General features: G+C 35.5%; 1 protein-coding gene across 1 annotated transcript; it reads right to left on the bottom strand.

Annotated features, from left to right (window-relative positions):
• Nucleotides 1-4,893: 4,893 nt before the first annotated feature.
• Nucleotides 4,894-26,538, bottom strand: LOC110445496 (polycystic kidney disease protein 1-like 2). Its single transcript, XM_021490162.1, has 21 exons — nt 26,383-26,538; nt 25,449-25,682; nt 24,194-24,364; nt 23,665-23,819; nt 22,477-23,122; nt 21,834-21,933; nt 21,237-21,490; nt 20,324-20,495; nt 19,472-19,564; nt 17,825-18,415; nt 15,725-16,303; nt 14,719-14,756; nt 13,890-14,047; nt 13,052-13,241; nt 12,238-12,375; nt 11,760-11,978; nt 10,983-11,085; nt 10,239-10,359; nt 9,038-9,080; nt 8,519-8,546; nt 4,894-7,269 (listed from the first exon to the last, which is right to left on the bottom strand). The coding sequence occupies exons 1-21, from the start codon at nt 26,491-26,493 to the stop codon at nt 7,010-7,012; spliced, it is 4,404 nt and encodes a 1,467-aa protein (XP_021345837.1). The 5' UTR covers nt 26,494-26,538; the 3' UTR covers nt 4,894-7,009.
• Nucleotides 26,539-26,602: the final 64 nt, after the last annotated feature.

Here is a 26,602-nt window from a genome sequence, read left to right as displayed (position 1 = left end):
CGAAGCTAGAAGGCGAACTTAATCCTATGTAGAATTAAAACCTGCTACAGAAATAACAAGAGTGAAAGATTCAACTCGGTGATCCCAACTGGCTTGTATTGCATTCGAAAGTAATTTAATTAAGCAGAACTTGGAACTTAGTATTGCAAAATTATATTGACGTGGAGTATTCTGCCGCTCCGCATTCGGTGTTTCCTATTAAATGTGTAACAGGAGAAAGAGAACTTTGTAACAGGAGACCAGGATTCGAACCCGGGACCACCCGAACTCTAGACGGACGCCCTAACCATTGAGCTACCTTGTCGCCGACGATCGACCCAGTCCAGTTCCGCTACATTCCTCCCTACTTTTTCTAAGTCTTTGCCCCCGAAGATATCAGTATTTTTACAACTCGGGTTCGGAAATCACTCTGCCAAGTTTTCACTCAGTGCTTAGAACAAGGGCTGGCAAGCTCCCCAACTATGTAATAGTAGACCGGGATTCGAACCCGCGACCTCCCGAACTGTAGACGGACGCTCTATCAATTGAGCTACCTGATTGCCGACGATCGACCCAGTCTACAAATGTATGTTAAAACATACGTTCCTTTGAGTGCTCTTCCTTATAATTCCAAGGAGAGGGGTGGGGGCGGTGAAACCCAAGTGGGGAGGGGCTGGGTAGGGGGCGTTGAAACAAACGGCAATTATGAAAGGACAACATCGTGATATTTATTCATGAAATAATTCTGATTTCGCAATTCAAAATGGATAACATTTAGTTTCAGACTTACTTTGGTCCCGTTCTATTCAGAAGCATTTTGTCGAACTACTAGCACATTTCATTCTAAATTGCTTTATGCGGCTCGTTCAGTTAGAGGCGGAAAAGGGTTACGTATGCGTGTATCGATCGTACACGCCAAGGCAAAGTAAAGGGTGTTAACGGGAAAGTAAACCCGTCCTATACCACACAAAGAAACTATGTGGTTACTTAACAGTACGTCGGGATGAGATGTTGAAGTATATCAAAACGTAATGAAGTTGCTTCCTGATATCCTTTTATCCGTCAAATACCTGTTTTAATGCGTTTCAAGAAATGCATATCAATTGCCATCCTCGATACTCCATGGGTTACGTTCACATTCGCTCTCTCTGCACTCCTGGAATATGTCATAGCAAAATTGAAGACTCAGTATGCGTCACCTTGTTGATGAGACAAGCCTTTGATGTCCACCAAAAGAATCTCGCGTTTGCGTAACAGTAAAAAGAGAGAATGATCGGAACATTAATTAGGACCACGCTGGCTACATAACATTTTTTTTTTAAATGGTGTTTTATTTTCGTATAACTATTTCGAATTTCGACTTACTACCTCGGTTTTCGACTTGCTATCTCGAAACTTCGTGATAACAACTCGAAATTTCGAAATACTTACTTCATCAATTAATCACTAGAATAAAACGGAATTAATGATTTTCTAAGTGCGTTTCTGTATAATAATGATGAAGATTTCTTGAAGAATCCATGTAACATAAAAAAGGTATGAAAAGGAAGGGGTTGGGTAAATAACAATGTCATGAGTGTAAAAATAAATTGAACAAGACTTCGGTTTTAACTCTAGACATTCGATCATTATTATATCGCTCTTACCAAATGTAGTAACCTACACGGAAACGTGGCTCTTTCGCGCTTCAGTTATAGCTCACACGAAATTAAGGGGAGATTAATGAATGCTCAAAAAACTGCAATGGAACTCTCTTATGTTTTTGAGCAGTTGGACAAGGGTGCTTTAATATGCTCGAAACTCGGAAGTGTTCTATTTATCTAGACTTATCACGTACCACACCAGTGACTGTTGCATCGAATCTATATATGTGAATTATTGACAAATTTATTCATTTTTCAGGTCGATTTTATGCTAGTCCTCATATGAACAAGTCATAACAATGGAATGTCTGGCCAGTACCTCATGAAACACGGATGTTACCTGACGCTCTTGATGAAATCAAAATGTTGCTATGAATTGGCAATGGTTACTAGGATGCTGTTTTGCTGGATCAAGAAAGAAAACTTATGTCCATGATAAAGACAGCATAAAGAAAACAGAGCTTCCAGGTGATAAAAGCTCAACACCGGGAGCGGTTAGCAAATATTCATCAGAGAATATCATTAATGTAACACACATAGGCAGTGACAACGAATTCGAAGAAAATGGCGACATGAACAGTGACAAAGTACTCAAAGAAAATGTCGTTTTACAGAAAACATCTTCACGCGAGCACAACGCTTTAATTAGACCAGAAACGCAAGTTGTTCCAGTGATTGTTCTGACCTCAGCAAATGGTTTTGATCAAAAAGAATTATCTCTTACTGGTAGTAAAATGCCCTCTCGTACCGGAAGTGACGTCGAGAAAGTTGAATGTAAGCTTTCGAGTGGTTTAAGATATGATGCTGTAAATGACAACACAAAGAAATTCTTGTTCGGCGGAAAAATGAAGCGTAAGCAGTCTAAAAAGTAAAGTTTTTTAACAATGATTTCTCATATTTTATCCGTTGTTTTATTTTAAAACAATAATTACTTTGTATTTTTCATAAACGAGCAAATAAAGTCTATTTTTCAGTATAATTGAAATATTTCGGAATTATTTTGCTGCATTGTTCTTGTATGAGATCGTGAGTGTGGGAGGGATGCACCGATATAATTGGAATCATACAACTGTTCCGTCCTTCTATACTCATGGCGCTGTCACAACATAACGAATAGTACCAGCGTATGAAAGCGTATGCCACTTTTTCAAACACGCTGGTGTCACACTCTCGCATGCGTCAAGCCCCCCCACCCCCCACCCAACAAAAAAATGTTTTGTGAATGGACACAAATTTTCAACGTATGGAACGTATGCTTCATACGTAACTCATACGTTTATGCTTACGCTGGTGCTATCCATTATGGTTTGACAGCACCATATGGCCCCGGGATCATGAAACAATTTTAGACTTAAGTTTTTGCTTAGCCAATCACGCATGACGTCGCTTTTCGTGACGTTATTTGTGATTGGCTAAGGCAAAAACTTAAGATAGTTTTAGACTTAAGATCGTATCATGATCATGGGGCCAGGTGATGCTAATAGGTGTCAGAAAGTGGGAAATCCACACACACAGATGAGTGTACCTTCAAAATTTGGTAGTTGATACAATATGCAAAAAATAAATGGTACTGCACCATACAGCTGGATCGTCCTTCTAGGACGGTGATGCTGTGGGGCTATAAATAATTGGAAATATAAATTGCTTTTAAATATTGTGCCACAAAAGGGGAGGTAAGTAAATTTAAAACGTCTTCATGCTATGAATTCAAAAGAAAAAGAGGATTACTTATTTATTTTAAATTGATAATAAATAAAGTGTGTATATTATGGTATGTGTTACTGCTGAAAAACGATAACTGGTAATAAAGTTATTATGTAACTTTTTGTATTAGCTGTAAGGCGTATGGTGAAAACTCAATTCAGTGTTATTCAGTGATATTTAAATATCTAGATACGTGAAATGTCATGTGATAGAAACCGATGGCATGTGCTTAAAATAGCTTTCTATTAAGAATGTTTTGTCATTTCTATGCCATATTATCCCCGTATTTTCGTTATCATCTATGACGCCCATTCAATATAATATATAATTATACCTATATATTTTGTTTCCTTTTCTGTTCTATAAAACATGTACTTCGATGTATTTTCAAACAAAATTTGAATAAAACAAAGTATAAACCATCATTATGCCTGATCTATATAACAGCACGTCTGATTGGATGATATTGATCACATGACAAGGTAATAAACATAACCTTTTACGCGCTCGAGTTTCTTTGGTCATATCGGTTATAACCGGAACAAGGACGTAAAGCCCCATCAATCAATCAATCATTTGGTCATATCTCCCTTATTCGGAGCCTCTAGAAAATGAGCAAGTGGCAAACCCTGAGTTCCGGGTGACTGAAGCAGACGACAACAATGAAGGGTAATCCAGATCACCTTCATAATTGCGTTATTTTTTTCCTGTTTCGGTATAATAAAACATCTATTGCCCTTGCGGTAGAAAAACACTATTTTTGTTTCGCCTCCATTAACCAATTTTTACTCGGGTTTCAACCTCATGAAACACGATTAATCTCAGGGAAAACAAAGAATCGTATTTCCCTTCAACAAATGCAATACATGTGTTGTACTTAACATAATAATATAGAATATATAACCACTTTTAGGTAATTGCCTTAGCTCTTCTGGTCCCGACCTTTCAGTTCCTTTTATTCTCTTCTTTCAATTCTATAAATCAAAAAGACTTATCATTTGAGAACAAAGATATTGTGTAATGTATTCTGTTGTATGCACTGACTGAAATCTAGGTAAGTTCGTTTCGGAATGTGAGCACTCGTATTCACAAAGGAAAGTAATTGATACAGCCCTCAGTCCTATTGGAAACAATACGGTAAATTCACATGTTTTCAATATCTCTGTCAGATATTATAACGAAGTATATTTCTGTAAACATATTCGGAACTGCTTAATGTTTAGCCCGCATGTAAAAAAAACATAAAACAAAGTTATGTTCTGATTGTATTTAATGAAGAAATAACGTGTAAAAATACTTACAGTAATGCACGTGTGGATATATTATACATTTCATAAATCTTAGAAAATATAATGAAAACAAATTTACATAGCATAACAATTTATATAAAATGGAGTACAGCGAGTAAAAACTTCAAGAAATATTTGTTCAACTCTAAAACAATGGTAGGGAGAATCAATATTGAGGAAATTAAATCTAAGTGACTAGACAACACAGTTTGGCGAAGCGAAAATGTTGCAAGTTAAAGTAATTAAGAATAGTTACACTCTGATATAATATGATAGTTATATACAGTAATACAGTTTCTGGTTGTGAAAGAATTTCACATCATTTTTTTTCTAACGTTGTCTCCATAGACAAATCTGGTTGACCCAATATCAGAATAATATCTCCGGGAAGTGAAAACCTATATAAAATGAAAGGAATATTCACAATTCTTAATAGGAAGTTGTTAAAAAATGTAAACTTATATGTCTAAAACTTGAATACAAATTAAAACTTGTTTTAATGTAATTTATGCATTCAGACTTCCATGCTTTTACATAACTATTTTTATTTGCGGAAGGAGGTATGTTGGGGTATGAGTGAAGCGGTCCGACAGGTTACATGCGCGCATTAATATGTTGCTAAAATTAGATCACTATAAATACAAATGACGCAGCAGCTCCTATTCAGAAGCTGATAAAAGAAGATGGCGGAACAGGGATCGTACGGTCAAGGTCAATTTTATTTCAACTTGTAAAGTTTTGTATTGTTTTATCTGATCACAGATTTTAGTATATACAAGATAAGCTTTACCCACCACCATCCCCTACTTTCCTCCTTTCTTGTTAGAATTTTCTGAATGTGCATAACTTTATATATTGGTGTACAACATTTTCTTATACGATTGTTAAGTAATGTATCGATGTTATATCATGTATTTTGTGTGAAAAAAATATGTATTACAACTAGCATTAATATTGCTTCAATTATATTGTGTATGGCGGAATAGGACCCCCATCTAAGACTTTTTGGGTCTATTTATATGACAAAATGTGAACGTCATAACAACCGTCGTTTATTGTAATAAACGGCCATATTCAATTCAGATTTGGTGTCCTTGTTTTATTTAACTATTTGTTTTGCCATGGTGGATGTCCTGTATAACAAAAATATTATAATGTCTCTATTCTATATTTTTTTCTGTTTGCTTGGGATCGTTCTATATACGTTGAGCACTGACATACTTGTGTGTAACCGGATGTATATCTGTAATTATGCATGTACTATGATATGATGTATGATGCTTGGCTGTCATATACTCAAACTATGTTTTATATACATGACCTCGTTGCTATACACATTTATGTGTGCTTGAGTGAAAACTAAATCTTTGAAGTCTTGTAATTGAGTTTGGTGGTATTTTTAAGTGGCCCTCCTGACCACGCTGTGGTCACCATCTTAATATGACATTATTTGTTGCCGGACCGCAAAACCATGAACAAACTAAAAAAATTAAAATAGAAATGACCACAATTAAAAAGTTTAAAAACATTATGTGCCGCTGATTTTGCTGAAAAAGTTATTTTTGGATAGTACTTTGGCGAGGGGGACATGACCTTGACATCGGAAACATCATAGCCTTGACCTCGTATCTATGTAGAAGGTTTGACGGCATTTCTTTGATCATGTAGCAAGTGCAATTTCCAAAAACGAGTTCGTATGGTAGAAGTGTATATCAACATTTCGTGGCCATGGGTGATATTTGAGACCGTATCAAAGCAGTGGACTGAGATAGGTGCTCAGCGTACCATTTGCGCTATACCTCTTTGGTCATTCTCAAAATTGTATCTGCACGTTGAAATATATACAGTGTCCACACTGATACGCTAGTACTTCTTTTATCAAATAGATATCATTTCATTTCAAACAGGCTTTTGTACAAAAACCATCATATTAGGGAGTCAAATGTTCTTTCGCAATATTATATTTCGATGTGGTAACAAGTTTTTATGTTGAATTTTGATTTAATCCTTTTACCTTCATACCGGCATTGGCGATAGAAAAATACTACCAGTACGTACAATGTATATTTATATCCCTAATTTACAGAGTAATGATGAAATATATCAATATTCCCTTAATTTTTCAGAATGAAAGTTTCTGTATCGTCAGTGGAATTTATATTCCTGGATAAGTCCAACATCACCTAAATGTTTGCGCCTACGATATGTAGGATATGTCACATGCGAGACGGAAGAAGCATCAACATGACACTGATGACAAAGAAACACGCATATAATATTGATCAAAACAGGTATTGAAAACCATAATGTTCCTGTCTTGGTTGTATATATCACATTTTAAAACACCTTGCTGCTCTAACAAAACAACTCACTTGAGGAATAATTTAGGCTGTGTCATATGTAGTTTGCGAGTTTGTTGACGGGTTGACATCCAAGTTTCGTTAAGCATTTGTCCAAATCTTCTGCAGTTGCGTTAGGATTTTGGACGTACCACTCAAGCAAAACGAAGCTGCACTTTTCTTCCGAACAGAGGGGAGCTTTGCCATCAATACAGTCATGGTAGTTTACCGGTAGTCCAAGAGACTTGCCTAGAAAACGCCATCTTCGGGAGATCTTGCTGTTACAAACTGCTCTGATAGCTGTTCTCAGGTAATCTGCGTAAAGATATAAATATATATATAGAAAAAAGAAGATTCACGAACGACTAAAAAACTTGCTGCTTTCACCCTTCACAGGGCTCTTCAGGTTACCCTATCCGTTGAATATAGGGAACATGAAGAGCCCTGTGAAGGGTGAAAGCAGCTAGTTTTTTAGTCGGTCGTTAATCTTATTTTTTCTATATTTACTTCCTTCACATGGACACTTAATCCCTTTTTATCATAAATATATATATTCTCTGATGTCCTGTGAATGTACCTTTTTCAGTACTTTATCAGTATGATTATAGGGTACTAATACTGGTATGCTAACATTTATATAAAGATAATAACAGTACTTAATGGAAATCAGTAACAAACAACATATTCCAGGGTATATTTATGGATGCGATCCCACGCAGTTTCAACATTTGATTTTGATAAGTGTATAAAACGTTTCATTAATTGATTTGAAAATATCTTGTCATCTGATTAGCTTAGATTTGCTGTTCGGCAATTTGCTTTTCTGCCGAACCTGGTATTATTTTATTGACCTTAGGGCAGCTTGAAATTGAAATAACATACTTTCCACATTATTACATATAGAAAACTTGCAGAAATTGGATTTTCCTTGAAATTTCCAAATGTTCCGTTTTAAACAGAACGTTATTGTTCTTAATATTCTAATTTTCCAATAGCTCTTATTATCATAAAGTAAACGTTGAATATAAAGACTGTCATCATATGCAGATAGGCATTTGGCTTTCCAAAACTTTTTCCAAACGGCTTATTTGTCACAGCCGAAGTCTTCATATTTGATCTTGTATGTAAAGTTTCAGAATAATAAGTTTCATCTAATCATACTCTAATATATCCATTTTGATATAAAACAACATGGAATGTATGTCAATAACGCTTAAATTACCGAAAATCAGCGGAATCCTTCCTTTGATACATGTATTAATGCTATTTCTATTTCTTTATTACTAAGATCAGAAATTACACCCCAGATTGACAAATATTAAGCCAACAGACGAACTGATATACAATTATATTTCCAGAGTTTGAAATAGAATAAAATGGGTATCGGTTTCATCACTGATCACATTTGTTCCCTTAGCGGCGTCGTAATAAAAGCTCTATAGCGTTTATGTTAGTTCTTGACAATGTATACGACGTTAAATAAAGATAATTTACTATTCTATTTACTTAATTATTTATTAAAATCATTAATATTTTCGGACAATAGAAATAAAAGTGTACGTACGGTTAGGTATTGTAGCAGCAGTCAGGTTCTGTCAATAAAAACACATTGGTATGAAAAAGTAAATAAACTAATCATCGAAATGGTTAACATGTATTCCAGTTAGATATTATATATACTGTGAAATCACTAATTTTCGCGTTTTATTTTTTTTAAATTTCGTTGATTTCGTGGGTAATTTTCATCCAAGAATTTATAGGGCCACAACGTCATGCCGAGTTTGATATAAAACGATTTACCGTTTCAGTGGGTACTGGTAATCAACGAATTCATGTACCCATGGAATGCTGCTTTTTCGAAAAACCACAAAAAAGATCTGATTTCCCAGTGTCTGTGACTGCTTTAAATAGAATGCTCGTAATAATGATATTAATGCAACTATTAAATGTAGTTTAATTCTATGAAATGCTGGACGGGTTTATGTCATGTTTTATAGTTAAATTATTCATGAAGGTCAGAAATATTGTGTCATGGTTCTGCAATCCAAATTTAAGAAATATGACGTCAAAACAGCTGTCTTACCTGTTTCAGTGCACTTTTCTTTATCAAAATTTTCTTCGCAACCCTGAAATAATAAAGCATCTTTCATAGTTACCCTGTCATATTTCAAGGACGACGAAAATACAAAGATAGACAGAAATTGGGGAATATCTATCTTATTAAAGAACAACAGCTATGAAATTATTCTATGAATAGAACATTTTCTTGTCAACAAATCAAACTATTTGCGCAGAGGTACACGCAAAAAAGCAAAAGGAAAACATTGCTACCAATACACTGCTAGATAGCACGACAACTGGATTAGAGGTAACCGCATTTAGGAGACTCAGTTATGAATTCTTCGTAAAAATAAGGTGTTTTGAATATTACGTCTTTGCAAAAAAATTAAGTCATTTGACAATCTAATTAAAATTATATCTTCACATCGCTCCCGTTTACTGATATGTCGCGTTGAAGATCTAACAACATCCCATAGAGGGTCATGTTCAGGCGACCTTTGCATTAACCAATAAGATGAGAGCTTACGCATTTCTGTAAGTGATGATGTAATGATTTCGGAACACAATTGCTATGATAAAAGACCGAGAGGTGTCAAATGAGCATCGAAAATGGCGGCGCCCATGACACCACGCCGTGTCGATCTACAAGACAACGTTTGTACAATTTGTGGATTTTGCTTTGAAATAAGAGAGACTTCCTCTTCTGGTGGTGTTGTCGTTAAAAAGTTTAACAACCTGCAACTAAAATTAACCTATGACAGGCTTTGCAATATTCAAACTATCACTGGACCAGACGAAAAAATGGATTTTGGGCTACGAGGTGTCTGCATTAAATGCTACAGGTCCTGCTTTCTGATTGGTTGAATGAAAGAGTTATGTCGCGTTTTGATTGGCTTGTTATAAATGCGATAATGTATTCATGTTGACCTCTGACGTGACCCTCTACGGGATGTTGTTAGATCTTCAACGCGACATATCAGTAAACGGGAGCGATGTGAAGATATAATTTTAATTAGATTGGTCATTTGATAGAGTCGGTCAAGAACCGTTTACAAGTGACATCCCACTTAAATATCATAATCTTGGGGACGGTAGGGTGAAACCCCTTCCGGTCACAATATCAAATAAACTATTCGAGGTAAATGTTGTATAAGTGAAATATTTATGATTGTGTGCAATAACTTGGTTCAACTGTATATCGTTTACAATCGTGACGTCATTACCGTCTGTTTAAACTGTTAATCACGAAGATAATGGAGCACAGTTCTTTATATGCTTCACATTGTGCCTTCTGCCATTTCAGGTCACCGTCCTTTACAAGTATGATAAGTCCCTTTGCATTCTCTGTAACAAATCAAAATATATGGCTTAAAACAAACAAACAAAAAGGAAACTTGTTATGTTGTAAAAGAAAAACATATTCAAAAGATCTCCATTTACTTTTCGGTGAAAAACATGTTTTTTTCCTGATGTATGACTGAAACAATTATAGTAGTACAAAGGTTATAAATTTCATTTTTCATTTTTGTAAGGTTCATATGAGACAGTAACCTTGACTTATCAGTGCGTCCTTGAAAACTGCCCATTAAAGTTTAGGGTAGGCAGAAAATATTAGAGCTGGTAGGGTAACCGTAAACAAACAATATTTTTGATTTGCATATATAACATAATCAAATCAAACCTTCAGAAATACTTTTCTCAATTTTACACAATGGTTTTGGGAAATGCTCTAAAAATTTAAATGATCCTTTTATACTCTATGCAGTTGTAGATATGAGCTTCAATATATGACATGAATACATTAAAGATTTGCGTTCAACATATTTATATTTTAATATTTTTGTAATTGTGAATCTAGATGATTACTTACAATTTATGACATCAAGTTTTGTTATTCTACTACTCCTGGTGAATACACGCAAAATTTACAATTCTCTCAATTAAAACGGTCTGCAGTTAGTTCTTACCTCCTCTTTCTAGCATATTGAACGGAATTGATAGTATCAAAGGCCTGGTAATGTCCTTTGTCGCTGTTATGGTTACCATCGGGGTGGGGCTTGACTCCTGTTCCTGCAAACACAACGACGGTATAATTTTTGTTTAAATACCAAAGAATACAGACACTTCAACAAATCTGTAATTCGAACTAAAATTTGAAAAAATAGGACAAAATATAAAAAAAGAAATGTTTACATGGATACTTTTGGGAAATTAGAAGAAGAATCAGACTATGTTTCTGCTTTATCGACCAGACACGCCATTGTAAATGTAGGTAAAACCTTAGTTTTGTCTATTATTCACACATAGCAAGAACTGGGGTAATAACAACGAATCAATTATATATATCTAGCTTTATATCACAAATTCACAAAAGGAATTAAAACATTTCCCAATAAAATCATGACAACATCAATAAAACGTGCCCATACTCTGTTCAGATAGGATTTCCGAATTTGACAAATACGATGGAGTTTAGTTTTTTTGGTATTTTAAAGTTTTGCGTGTAAGTTAAAAAATCAAATTTTACTCAATTAGTGATAAAGAAGTACTTCGATCAAATTTTCTTATTATTTAACAATTATTAATGAAAAAATAATGCAGGATGATACATCATTGTTGAACCAAGTAAATTAAAATGAAAGTGTAATTGCAAATTTCAATTTATGCATTTGGAAATTGTTATGCCAGGAATCATTTAGACATTTTGGCGTAAAGATTGTTGTTGAGATATTTTCAAGGTTTACCAGGACGCATATGTCTATATCCCTGTCAACTGAATTCTTTTCAGCGGCGATAGTGATCCTGTTGTTACACCGGAGGCGGATCAATCCTCCTCTAGGAGACACTGTGTGCATCTCTAGTTTGTCCATGAAAGAGAGTGGCACATCCGGCCATAATTCGCACGAGATGGCCATGAAGTGCGTTGGGCATGCGCGGATCATCGCTGACACACACGGTTTGTTCTTAAGAAAAAAAGTAGAAAGGTGAATCAAATCGACAGATATCAACATGCTACTAACAAGAAAAATATTTATTTGTTGGAAAAAAATAATGAAGGAATATTTCAAGCGAGATCTAAATACATATGGTGTTCAATCAGATATGAAACAAAAAATAAAACAAAACTGAAGCATATTCAACATAATATTATTTCAAAGGTATAATTTATTTCATCTTGACAGAATTGGATATAAGTATAATCGTGTTTCCAAATCGACCAACCTTCATCATAACCCGCGATGACGGGCTGGCCGCAGTTGTCTCCCATGTCTTTCCTTTGTCATGTGATGACACAACAAAGGCCGGTAACTCTATTGTACTCCTCGGTTTCGTATCGACAATCATCACCTGTACGGAGCCCTACAATAGATGTAAATACGTTGTTCTTAATTGAAGTAAGCGTTTATACTTTAGCCGTATTCAAATTTCAGGGTTTTTCGAACTTAATCATTGCGCTTATTTATGATCGCGCTAATAATTATTTCTGAATATATGTTTTAATCGCATATTTTGTGAGTGTGCCAATTCATGAATGCGCTAGTATATGGTTGCATGTTAAATTTGTAACATTCTAATCAAGCAATACGTCAATGTATTAGGATAAATAAACTGAATTTTGTTTTCCAGATTTTTAATCTGTCGCACACTTAACCAACAACTGTCTGATGCTCTGATACGTTATAGTAAAATTAGGGAAATGTCACTAATTAGTGTGCTGGCAATTTTATTCAGTCGTGTGTAACACCTCTCCACGACTAAGGCCACATGGAAACGGTGCCTTGAGAGGCGTCGCCGAAAGGGAAAGATTAGGTCAGAGGGAAAAGAATAATGGAGACATCCAAAGACCTGCAATGGGGCAGTATACCATTTGGTCTCTTCATTTTTCTCTAAGAAAGCAGAACAAAACTCCCCATTCCGCAGGGTTCCCTACATTAATCACCTCTTTGGATGCAGCAGGTTATTATTGTCCGTTAACTAGAAGAACATTTTCACCGCATGTGTTTTCTTACAGTTAGTAACATTCGGGTTTTCTTACCTTCTTACGTAGCCTTGCTCTTGCTTTCACTTTAAACATCTTGCTCAGTGGCACAGAGGATGCGTCACATGGGTAAAGGTGCCTAATTTTGGCCTTAATGACGTCTATGCTGTGGACGATGACGTCTTGGTCACTGACTGCCATTGGGAACACTAAAGCCATAATAAACTTTGAGGTCTGGTCGTAGTACCTATAAAGTGTTGGTTGATGACCATGAAACACAAATGTATTTGCGCATATAATTTTGCAATAGATGGTTTTCCAAAAATGAATTACACTTCAAGGACCAAAACAACTGTATGGTGCAGTGTTATTCATTTATGGTATTAGTTAATTTAGAAATAAATACTGAGTAACCGAAAATCTATATTATGAACCGTGCCACCACTCAAAAAATGGATACGGAGGCCGCTTCTTAACAACTACAGGTAAGAAACAAAAATATGCATGTCATTAGATTGAAGACAATCATACTCTGATATTGAACGCCAAAAAATACTTGTATTTCAGCACATCAATAACTTATTTAATGGTTAAGTCATATCGGGCCGAACAGCAATAAAAAGAAACACTTTCACAACCTAGTACACCAAAACGAGATTTCACGGTAAATGGTTAAAATTCAATACATAGGATATTGAAACAAATCTATTCTAAAATAAATAATAAAAATCATATTCTCAATAGAATGAAGTTGGATACAGCATGATTCTTAGATGAAATAAATTGTATGGTAGTTTATGGAATTTTTGGTTCGAAAAACTGATACACTAAAGCAAAAATTCAAAGAAGCAGAAATGTAAATCAAATAATGTTTGCAAATTGATGACTGCCATACTTGATAGTTGTTTTGTCTGTATTTGAAGTACATGTGGAACGTAGCTGACTTCGGTCGGTCGGTTTTTTCTGCAACTTTAGACACGATCTAAAGATTTGCTGCTCGTTGGAGGAAGCCTCTCTCGCCATATTGAATACCATGTTCTCGAAGCCTTTCATCTGTAAACAAAACCCACCTCTATCATTATCAAGTAAGTATACATAATACATTCCAAAGAGAATATTTCTTCGTTTTAAAAAATAGTATTAATTCAACAAGAGGCGTACATTCTTTCACTGTAAACATCTCATTTTCGCAATGTCCTTGCTTTAAATATATCTAGATCGGCATCTTCACACCGAAAAGACTTAAAATTGCTCACTTTCTATAAAAACAAATATCAGAATTTAAGACAAATTTCAACACTACGAATTTACTGTGAAATCACTTATTTTCGTAAGATTGTAAATTTTGTTGATTTTGTGGGTTATCTTCGTTGAAAGATTCATAGATCCACAATGTTATTCCAAGTTTGATATTAAGCAATTCTCCGTTTGGGTGGGTACTCGTATTCTACGAATTCATGTACCCCCGAAATGGTGTTTTGTCGATTACCACGAAATTACTGTCCGACGAAAATATCTGATATGACATCAAACATATGATTTTGAATTCCGTTCTTATTAGCAGGTTTTATTATATCGCGTAACTCAGTGTACATGCATAATTGAAATATATGGTATTGCTTTTCAATCATATATTTTATTTAGTACTTTCATGACTAGCATTGTCCGTAACTTGGTACAGAAAAGATGAGTCTTTTAACATACGAAGATACAAGTAGACAAACCGTGTGTAATCGTTGAAGTCGGTCAGATTTCTCCTTTTCTGTAAATTTATTGAAAAAGATGTATGAGAGCAGAATCGGAGTTATTATTAAGTTGATAAGAAACACAAGGAATTAATAAAAAAAAATCATTATGAAACAAACAGTCTCATTACTAGTATTATATTCTATTCTTATATCGATTTTGTAACATTGTTTAACTCATTCACCCCTGAAATTTCATTATGAACTATTCCAACCTTTGAATTGGAAGAGTTCAAATGTGTCTTCAGGGGTGAATGAGCTAATATATATATAATATATATATAATATATATTTCTCTCTCCTCTTTATCAGTCTATCAACCACAGATTTGTTGAGATCTTTAACAAATTTTCGGCAGATATGATTAGTAAATAAATAACATAAAAAATAAATAAAAAACCCTTAAAATAAACTGTAATCAACAACAGTGTGGGATATATAGAATTAATTTAATTATTTCCTGTTGAGTACAAATTCACAAGTATGGCAGTCATAATAACAACATCTTTCATGATTGCGAAGCAAGAATGAAAATGTCAATATAACCTACCATACAAGTGAAATATAAAATATATTCAATGGGATTTTCTGTTTGGTACAGTATTTAATGTGCAACGACGAAGATATTACAACATGAATGGAGCGCGTGGTTAAGTAGAGTATTTTTATATATTTATTTATTTGAAGTAGTTTTCTGCTATTATCATTTATGATTTGCCTACCAAAATATTATCAATTATGTAAGTTGTATTAATACCTTTGATGTACAGAAACTACCATTTTTCTACCGTCGTTACAACTTCAGCTGAAAACATTATCTGCGGTTTGGAATGCAGTTGATAGATACATCGATACAGGACCTAATATAATCCCTTGTTGGGATATCACATTTTTCTTATGTCTTTACCGCAGAGATCTTTCTTATACATTTCACCGGTTTAACATTCTGATATTTTACAGGAAAAAGTATAAAAAATAAACTTACCAGGCGCAGCGTATTTACTCATCACAGTATTCTTTTTACCGCTGCGAAACGTCAACACTCGCAAGACGCTATTCACTTTCCAAAAGAAGAAGTCGTTCAGTTCTGTATCAAATCTATGCCTCTTGTTCTTCTTGACGGCAATACGTGCGTTGCTCAACCCGACGTTCAGTACACTTATGCATACGTTCATCACCACAATACTCACTGAGAACCCAAAAAGAGTGAATACAATGACACTGCCGTAATCTATAAACTTGATACTGTGACCGACTTTGAACATGCCCAAAGCCACTCTGTAGAGGAAGAGTACCGTACTGTAGAAGTTCCGCAGTTCCCATTTGTCCATGTGGAAGAACATGTACACAATAGACGTAAAGGCAACAAACAACACGGCCTGTACGAGAAATAGCGAGAACAACGTGTATCTAGAGAGGTCGAGAAACACCTTAAACAAATGAAAGTGATAGTTGAACGTTAATGGTGACAGAAGGTTGATGATCGCGTTAAAGCAAGCGAAACCAATAAAAGCCATGAAGAGTAAATCCATAGTACTTGCTTGCTCAAAGGAAACATGTTGTCCTACAACAAAAAATATATATCAACTTAATTGTAGAATGTTTACAGTAAATAAAGTAGGGTTGAATTGAACTACCATTTTTACTTTGCTTTTCTTTCGGATGTCGAAACAGTTTCAGTTTCTAATCAACTGAATTTTCAGATCAGGCTTCAGTTTATCAAAGGTTGGTTCAAGGACTTTGGGCGTAATGGGCCATTTTAGGCCTCATAAAAAGTTAAATGTTTAACTTGGATGATTTATTTATCAATTTCTGTTATAAACGCCAAATTTGGTCTTTGTGCAGATTTTTTCCCTATGTGCATGTGTAGATGCCCTACCATAGCATCAAAATTGCGTTTCTGTGCAGAAATAGCCAAAATACACTGAATAACATTTTTGAACAATTAGCATGCAGAAATGAAAACCTACGCTATTTATTTGTTTGTTGCATGCGTATGCTTTCAAAATTTTAAGAGTGTTAAGTTAATTTCCTTCAAAATGGCCAATTTTCAACCAAAAAACGTACAACAGGCGTTATTCACGCATTTTATTATGAAAATGCGAGATAGTGTCTCTCTTTGTAATGCCATATCTCGTAAACCATTTGTCGTATGAATTTGAAATTTCATATTTGTGTAATATACTTATTCCAGATTACGAATATATCAACTAATTTAAAATCCCCGACAAGGCCATAAATGACCATTTACGCCCCTAAGGGTTAGTGAAAAGTGAAAAGTAGTGCCGATAAGAAGCAAGAACGTACACAGCAAATTTAGTCCTTATACACATCGATACTATTTGTCTTAAACAATCAATAGCAGTTAACTGATTTGATATTTTCCCTAACCATTGATTAACGTTTACTAACCTTTCGAGCAACCGGGCCCTGATGTCTAGTGTAAAAGTGTACTAGTTAAGCATATTTAATATAATTATTACGCTATTTTTCAGTCTTAAATTATCATATTGAGGATTAAACAGGCTATGTATATATTGATAAAATTAGGCTGGTTTTATTTTGTACAATAATATAAGTTTATATGACATCCATGCCAAAAAACACAAATACAAATATTGATTGTTACTGAACGTAACATGGATATTTTGACATAAGTAACTTTCATCAATGCTGGATCCCTCTATTGCTATTAAAAAACATCTTAGTACGAATGAAAGCATCATGATTGAATATCAACACTTACTGCCAAAGCTTAAACCTATGTATGCTTGCAAAACTAGTCAAGTTCAAAACGTATCAGTTTTGTTTGAATTGACCAAAATAGATCAATGTTAGACCCCTTAGAAATACCCATGCCACATATCATCATCCTAGTACAAATACTGAAGGTTATATAAACGAATGTTAACGTCATTTACACCAAAAATTTAACAGGGCAACACCAAACGTCAACGCAAACTCCAAACGCAAACGCCCGGGACTATGTAAGTATAGGCGACGATGTTCTTCGAATAAACGTACTTGTATGCAACGTATACTAAACTTCAAATGTTAAGTATCGTAATCGAGTTGATGTACTTACTTGGGTTCTTAGCTATCTTGTTGATTGCGGAAATGGTGCCGTCCAGTCTGATGACGTAACACACGATGGCACCGATACATATCATTATATCAAACATTGTAGCATAGAACGTTAGTGTACGGAGTACTCTCCCCCTGGACACAACCGCGTCCTTGATGAGTAGGACCAGTCTGACGATGACGACAACGATGAAAACAAACTGAGCTAAGAGGATGATGTAATCCCATACCGTATTGTAGGGGTACAAATTCGCAGAAACAATATTGAACGTTGTTGTAATTCCGGTAAGGGGAGGTAACTCGAATATGACATTGACGTAACTGAAAAGGTGTGTGTTTCCGTTATACGCCATGAACGAGACAAAGACTGCTCTGGTGTTCTGGTCTATCCAATCATACGTCTTCAGTTCGGCGACAGACCTGACTGCGGCTGATTGCTTAGGTCCGATATCCATATAATACCCCCCTGGTCCATACATTTCGTGCACTCCATTGGTCGGGAACGCTTTCGTATCCTTTGACGAAAAGTACTTAAATGAGTAGTCCACTTCTTCGTTTTCGTCAAAACAGGTGTCATTGTACGGCATCCAACCTTGATAGATAAAACCATTATTTAGGACAAAAACAGTAGAGATCGACTTATTAGCAAACACTGTTCTTCTATGGATTGTGTAGAAAAAAAGGTCTTTTGTTATTTGTTTCTTCGAGCAATTTTAACTACATCCGCGATATCCAGGGGTAACGCTCATTTTCGCTCTCTGCTGTCATAGCGAAACCGAAGGATCAATGTAAACCGCCTTGTGAAAGAGACGAAAAGATTAGTTAAATCCTTTGATGTACATCAAAAGAATTTCGCGGTCGCGTAACGGTTAAACTTATTGGCTTTGAAGTCGGGCCTCGCTCCTCTGTAATCTTCAAAAGACACAGAATCAGCCCAGTGATTTGTCAGTTTTTTTTTTTAACTTAACACCAATCAAATAACTAGCGGCGTGCCTTCACTTTTGCTATGACATATTCTAGGGATGCAGAGAGAGAAAGTGAGCGTAACCCCTGGATATCGAGGATATCTGCACATGACCAACGATACATATTGTTCGGTAGAGCGCTTTCAATCAAATCGTCGCCTTGTCTTGGTTAGGCACACTGTTTCCGGGTTATGTTGTTCGAGGTCAGAATAACCTTGAACTGTATGCAGCAGTGGTAAGTATATTCCTTGCTTCTATCAAAATACGATACAATAGTCTGAAAGTGAAAAATTAACTTCACATTTACTTTTTATATTTTTTTTGAAAGGAAAAAACCGGAATTACAAAAATGATGACGTCACAGCCCTTAAAAGAATTACGACTCTAGCTCTGCAGAACAAAATACTCCAACTGATTTCATGATTCATGGCACATTTCTAAACGAATATACAGCAACATTTCCAATGCATTTTTTATGAAAGATTGTTTTAAGTCCGGTTGATGCGAACTTGCGATTTCGAGATTGCTACGTGGTAGAGTACCAGTCGATCCACCTTACTGGTGGAAAGCCCTTTTAGACGATCCGTCAATAAATATGCTTCGTTTATTCTAACTGTGCTTGCTGAGTCGTAATGACTTGCTTTAATCATGGGAAGAAATGTACTGTTTTATCGTATACTGACCTTTACAGAATTCCCCATTTTCTTCAGTGTTAGTTGAGTAATCAGATGTGCACTTCACAAACCCAACAAACGCATCGATCGGCGTGCATTTCTCTACAATGGAAAACAAATCAGATCAACGTTAACACAGTGAATGGAATGATTGTTAATTCATTATTTATTTGCAATATCTGGAAAAATAAATGAAACTTCAATTGGTGACAAAAAACACATATTGAACTTTTCGAAAACATGCATGGACGTTCAAACACGTATTTTAGAGATAACTGAAAACCTGCTCAAAAAAGTAGTTTTCGTAGAAAGAAATGGTATGGTAAAATCACCCCTACCACACAATTTTTTTTTTCTACCCCGGACATTTTTTTTTTTTTCATATAGAGGACAACAAATTGATGTAAACTAAAACAGCATTGGTTTATAAAAGTCAAATAGAAAATGAAGCTGAAACCTTTCAAACCACTATTATGGTAAATACGAACCCCCGGTGCCCGTCCCATCCTTATAATATTCTCTACCAAAGATTCCGATTCATTTCACCATGCTTCACAATACCACACCCTAACCAACACAAACCCTTTGTCATTGTTATGTGACCGGTAAGAATATTTGCTCGGAGCCTTCGGCATGATATTTCAGTGAGGTAGCTCTCTTTACTTGGTATCAGATCCGCGCCATCGAAAAGAAGAAAATACAACAAAATACCATCCACAGCACACATGCATGGATTTTACACACATAGTAACATCCTTCGATAACCTTAATTGCTAATAGGACGCTAAACTCAATTATGTTAACCAAACATACATCTTCGAAATTGTTTGAACAAAGTCTGTTAGTAACTTATCAACGCACCTGAAGATCGAACTTGGCGTATTCTAATCAATCCCATGCGATATAGATATTCATCATCGTAGAATCTCTGTATGTAAGATGATCTTATTCGTCCATTATATGCAAACTTTGGGAATACCTTGACGATAAACACGTCATTGAACCAGGTCCAGATATCGTCAACTCGTGTAATCTGAAATATAAATACTGTATGCATGTATGATCAAAACATTGTAAGCTTCGTAAATGTGAGTAAATAAAATTCTACATTAACAATACACGTAGTTTCAAATGTTACAATATCGGATATCGAGTGAGGAATATTGAAACCTGTCAGTGAATTCTTCTTTTAGGTTTCATCTAATTATTTACCCGAATATCGACTCATTTGAGTGGTTATCACGAATTGAATAACTATTTTCTCATTTTACAGAAAAGGATAAGTAGGCGGCGTCATGCACATGATTTTATTCACACTTAAAGATGATTAATTGACAATTTCCATATACTTTCTTATATAACTTGAGACCTTAATAATCAATACTAAAAAAAACAGGGCTTGCTTCCTCAGTCGGACGTGAAAAGGTATGGGGTCACTTGCCCGACCACGTGGATTTTATTTGTTCTGGGCATTCTACTTTCCTCCCACATTAAGACCCCTTCGAGTCTCCATCCCGTCCAACAAGGGGGATTAATATAAGTTGAAAAATATGTTGTTTCATAATTGTCATAAATTGTATGCATACAAAACTTGTGTATGCTTTATCTGTATCCTTCTTAATCAGGGACAGACCACATCCATGTACCTTAGTCATTTAATGTGTACCTTATATAAATCATATACACGTACCTAAAAATCATTAAATGTTTCTGTTCCTGATTTCGCATTCTAGATTGTGGTGTCTTGTCAAATAGTTGAAAAAACAATACATACCGTTGCTTTTGGTTGTAGCGTTGCTTTCAGGTAATTGTTTTGGTAGAATGCTGTTTCGATAAAGTTATGAGAACATAGGATGAGCAGAAGACTAGCATAGCCTATGCTCAAGGACCAGGAGAAGAACTTTTTAGACAACTTTCTGTCCAATTTCATCCGGTGTCCGTTTTTATCTATCTCTGAGACCTCTTGGATCTCGTCCGGACTTGGAATGTTTTCCGGGCACCACTGCTTTTCCACTGGTACATCGTAGGCTGAGGAGAAAAAATAAGGTACAAAATTTATAATAAAGTGTTACAACAAAATGACAAAGATGCCAGGTTCTTGCATAACGTCTGACACCTGTTTCTACTTAGGAGATTATACTTTGAAACATCTTAGAATATAATCATTATCACAAAAAATCTCTCATCATCTTTCACATTTGTCTCTCCAATGTGCCTTTAATAAGAAGTAAGGAAACCTCAAACATGTATAATCATCTTGAACACTGATTGTTAAAGTTTAAAAATATCAAATACATCTAAACATTCTTTCATAGTTTGGTTGATATTTGTAAAGACAAGTCTCATGGTATTCAAGGGACGATTACTATACCTTCTATTTGCCTGGTTTTGCGAGTAACGGGGACATCCATCAATGTTTTCCTGGCCCCACCACTACAGCAGAAAGCGAGTACAGCAGCTAGTACAACGGCCTGGAAGGGGGAGATAACTAATATGATAATAAAGAAGGCAAGACACAGGTGAGTACATACATGTCACTAGACAAGACGATATCTCAGTAATAAAACCTTTTTGAAGTACTTTGGTGATTTCGGATCTAAACCTGTGGTTCCTGACATGTAAATTAATATTCTCAGTGTTTTAGCATATAACCTTCGGAAAGTGCCCTTGCAGATTCGGGAAAGGAGGTGATATATCTGTGCCCCATTCAGAATATTTTATTTTTCTATATCTTATTCTTCATGGACATTTAATATCCAAAACTGATTTTCAAGTTTTTTTACTTTCTACCTAACGTTCTTTACGGTGTTGGTATTAGCTGTTGTGACATCGAAAGATGCGTCTTCGACATAAGTATAGACCTTACGAGCTATAAAAAAAGATGTGTTTATGCTGATCCGGGGGAATTATATAACCCTGCTTGTACCGGTAATGAATCTAGAACGTTTATGTGAAATTATATTGGTCTAACCATTTGACCAACATGAAAGTTCACAATCTGACCTATACGTTACCTTGAGAGGCTCAATGATGACAATGCTCTGCAATGTTCCCATGAAGAAGGTGAGTAGCCACTGTAATGTGATATCTGCACCCCAGTCGAGTGAATACAGAAACGTGAATGTTGAGCTGCTCAGAATAGCCGCAATCACCAGGGAGTATGCTATGAATATTGTCCACCAGGGAAGGCGTCGAGGAACTTTCAACTTCTCCTTTCCAGACGTATTACTTACGTCATCTTTTAAGTACTCATTTCTGAAATTTCTCTTTCGAAAAATATACATTATTATGAAAGTTGGTATTACTGCCAAAGCGGCAGCAACGAATCCGATATACACCTGTTTGTAGCTGAAGGTAAAAGGTCCAACCTTGATACTGTTCTCTTTGCCTGCTGGTGTGTTGTAAAACATGGCAGACACAATCATTGAGAGGAAAAGCAGGGCCCCAATCGTCCATAGTCGCTGGACGCGGTTAAACCTGCTGAAGTGTGGCCGAGCAGATATCGAGAACCATAAATTGTCGTCAAACAGTTGACGAAGACTCAATTCTGAGAATAAAAGCTGGCTGTCAATTGCCTTCTCGTCCTGGGCGGGAAGACGCTTCCAGATATTGCCATCTGCTCTGTCTAATGCCAGCCATTCCCCACATACAAATACGTATCTAGTAAACGTACGAAGAACGTATTAAAATCGTTAAATATAACGTATATAATATTCAGATTATTGGACAGGGATGCTGGTTACAACTCAGGCATGGATTCTGTAAGTTGCAAGACGGATTCGATCCGAGTTATAGATATAAAAAATATAAGTGAAGCATGCAAGCAGAGCATTTGGTATCATGATTTATTTAATAATATTGTAATATTTCTCTTACACAGGTTTTGATTCTGAGGCCAAGCGTTCTTTGCATTCATGCTTGCGCAGACGACAATGACCACGCATAAAATGCTGTACATAAGTGGCGTTAACTAATATGATTATTGCCTGATTTTCTGTTAAATTGTTAAATGGAACATTGAAGGTTTGGTTATAAAATAACAAAATACTGTTTGTATCCGGAGGTTCCAGCTTTTAACGTTGTATATATCATAATTTCTTATGGTTATAATTTTGAGGTAACCGCACCGAAGCATATGGAATATTCATCTCATCAAACTTGTGTGAACAATATACAAAAAGTAACTGTTATTTCTGTCCTACCTGCTATTCTCTTCCATATCTTGAATGGCAATTTTAGTGAGCAGCCATCTTGGCGAAGAACCCTCATTGTTATGCCAAACAATAATGTGTTTGAGCTTTCCTAAGTGTATCGGTGTCGTGACGTAGAAGTGTGACGTAGTGCCTCGCCGGAAGTTCTGTAATAAAATAGTGAAGACACATGTCAATCCTGCTCAAGAAAAAACTTCTACTAAGATACTACATTGTTTAAGGAAAACACTTGTCATTGAAATGGTTATGGTGTTGGCTGAAGATATGTTCAATAGATTTCGATTTTGGTTTTTTTTAGTGGAGCTATGAACAAAAGAATGGGATTCAAATTACATCTAGAGAAAGAGAGACTTTGAGGAAACATCAGTTTGTATGGGAAACATGCAAATTAATAACGAAATTACCGTCAATGGCAACAACAGGTTATGACAGACGATGCACTGTTGGAGATAGGTATTTATTTATCGTGTAGTAAATATCTGTTTATTTATGAAAGAAAGCAAACATCGTATCACCTTACCTTTCTTAGGGCATCATTCATGCTTCTTGGCCCTGTCTCACCATCACTTCCAACGATGTTAAAGTACGGAGATGAGGTGAGATTTCTAGATGAACGCAGGGCAGTTGACACCGTCATTAAGTATCCTGCAGAACTCCAGGGGTTGTTGTCAACAAGGGGGAGATAATTCCACTGTAAATGGGATATATTCGTTTAATACATATTTGTGTCAGATACAGGAATACAGAGTCCCACGTGCAATATGTATCAACTTTTGTAAGGTAACACTAAAAAAAAGTAGCATGTAGTCGGGATGGTGATAAATAACTACTGGCATGAATACATGATAAACTTAAAAATTGGAAAGATTAAATAATCAATTCAAATTTAACTGACAATTTTTTTTATATTCCATACATAAGGAGATATATGGATTGCATTTGATGGAATCGCCAACAGGACACACCTTTCTCCTTTTCATTTCGCTACATTAACAAGAATGTTTTTTTTTTTTTTTATTTGAAAGTGATATCTCATTGAAATGTTATAAAGCGCGTGACACACCATCAGATCATATTTAAAAGCGAAAAACCAGTTCTGGAGGCGGTACTATATTCGTCACCACGTATTATCATGCAATTAAGCAAGTCAATTATTTCATATCTCTCTTCTATCCTGCAGAGGACGATCGATGATCGAGAAATATTATTTGAGTCGAGCTTAAAACTATGAATAGACAACACTCAACAGACAATAATACACTTGTATCATCATATTTTGGAAGACACTCGAGCAAATAGTACTATGCATTCTTTAAAAGAAGAAATGGTACACTTGATCATGTATATTTTTTTTTCTTGAATAGTAACATCTGATTTTTTTCATTAAAGATATATTTTCGGGTTTATGCATGCAATCGATTTTAGGAACAGCTGTTTATTCTTTTAGATATCAATGAATCGAATCTTATTATTTTCTTTATGCTGCTAGACTACCCTTACTGAGTCGTGGTTTCTATTCGTGTAAGTTGACCAATCGCGTACAATACGGATAGTCAACAATACCGGAAGCTTACTTCAGTAAACGGAATGTATCGGAGAAACCATTTAACTGTAATCAACTAAGGGAACCATCAACAAATAGCTACTGGTTGACAGTTATCTTTAAAATATTGACTTTTCTGTCAATATGTTTAACAAATGCGCGTTTCAAACTTTTTGAAAACGTTTTGCGTACTGTACTAATATGTAAACATCCCTCTTGCATGATGCCTTACCAGAGCCTCGTCTTTGATATCCATCCGTCGGAGGATGACGGCAAAAAGGATCAAGAGAAACCATAGTGACAATATAACAGCCAGTGCATAGGGGTTGGATTGTAGGCGCTCCGCAAAATTTAGAAACACTGCCGCAAAATCGATAGTGTCTGGAGGGATCAAAAACATATCTGCCGAAAAGGTCCCGAACATCTTACTCTTGAAGGCCACGGTCGATGCTTTCCCAGATGCCAACTGTTTATGTGAAGAAAATGATTTGTTCCGTCCTTAGACACGGCATTTTATATTCCGTCTTTGCGTATTGCAGAGTGGTCTTCTCTTGTGAGCAGGTTTTGATTGTTACGGCATTGGTTTGTGAGAATAACGTCATCAATTTTTGAGAAAACGACGTAATTTTCTCACACAAACCAATGCCGTAACAATCAATACCTGCTCACAAGAGAAGATAACTCTGCAATACGCAAAGACGGAATAGTTGTCAACAATTGCCAAAATGACTTTTTTACGCATTATGATTTTTTTCAGGGAAGCGTTACATGAATGAAATTAATAAATATGTATATATATTAAAGATAGTATGCAATAAACACATTATGACATAATTTTGGTTGAAAGTAAAAGCCAACCTCAAGCACAAATAGAAACGCATGACAAATGCCACATTTATTTTTACACCTTTAGCTTTTTTAATTCATAATTAAAAAATATCAATATCGAGTTTTGCTCATAAATAACCGACATTAGTAACTACATAATACTACATTTATATTGTTCATGAGTGATGTTTATATTTGTATTACCATTTTTGTCAACTTGTCATGACATTGTCAGTACTGTATTTATTGAGGTATATTAGTCACAAATTTTACAGTTTTTGATATAAAATTGTCGCGAATGATAAAACATATTAAAACCCGACGAGCATAGAATTTACCTCCACATTTTGTGTTTTCTCCCACTGAGCCTTCGATGGGTTAAAATATCTTAGGTCGACGAGGGACAAGCGGAACTTGTGTTCTTTAACATCTACAGAAATAAACCTCATAATCAACCAAGTTCCAGGACGAGGCTCGCGCCCCGTAAAACAGTCCGAAATACTTACAAAAGAAACGGGTTTTATTAGAAAAAATAAAAATGTGTTTTTTAAATTCTGT

Source organism: Mizuhopecten yessoensis, unplaced genomic scaffold (assembly GCF_002113885.1).
Source record: "Mizuhopecten yessoensis strain PY_sf001 unplaced genomic scaffold, ASM211388v2 scaffold2307, whole genome shotgun sequence".
In the NCBI taxonomy this organism is placed as follows: Eukaryota; Metazoa; Mollusca; class Bivalvia; order Pectinida; family Pectinidae; genus Mizuhopecten; species Mizuhopecten yessoensis.
This window is presented reverse-complemented; position numbering and strand designations above follow the sequence as displayed.

What these genes read in the sequence shown, in the direction of transcription:
- LOC110445496 (XM_021490162.1), bottom strand. Translation starts at nt 26,493, where the DNA reads ATGAGGTTTATTTCTGTAGATGTTAAAGAACACAAGTTCCGCTTGTCC. An exon ending in TCATCATTGAGCCTCTCAAG is followed by an intron (nt 21,934 to 22,476) that starts GTAACGTATAGG and finishes TCCCCCTTCCAG; the next exon opens with GCCGTTGTACTAGCTGCTGT. An exon ending in ACGCCAAGTTCGATCTTCAG is followed by an intron (nt 19,565 to 20,323) that starts GTGCGTTGATAA and finishes TTTCCATTGTAG; the next exon opens with AGAAATGCACGCCGATCGAT.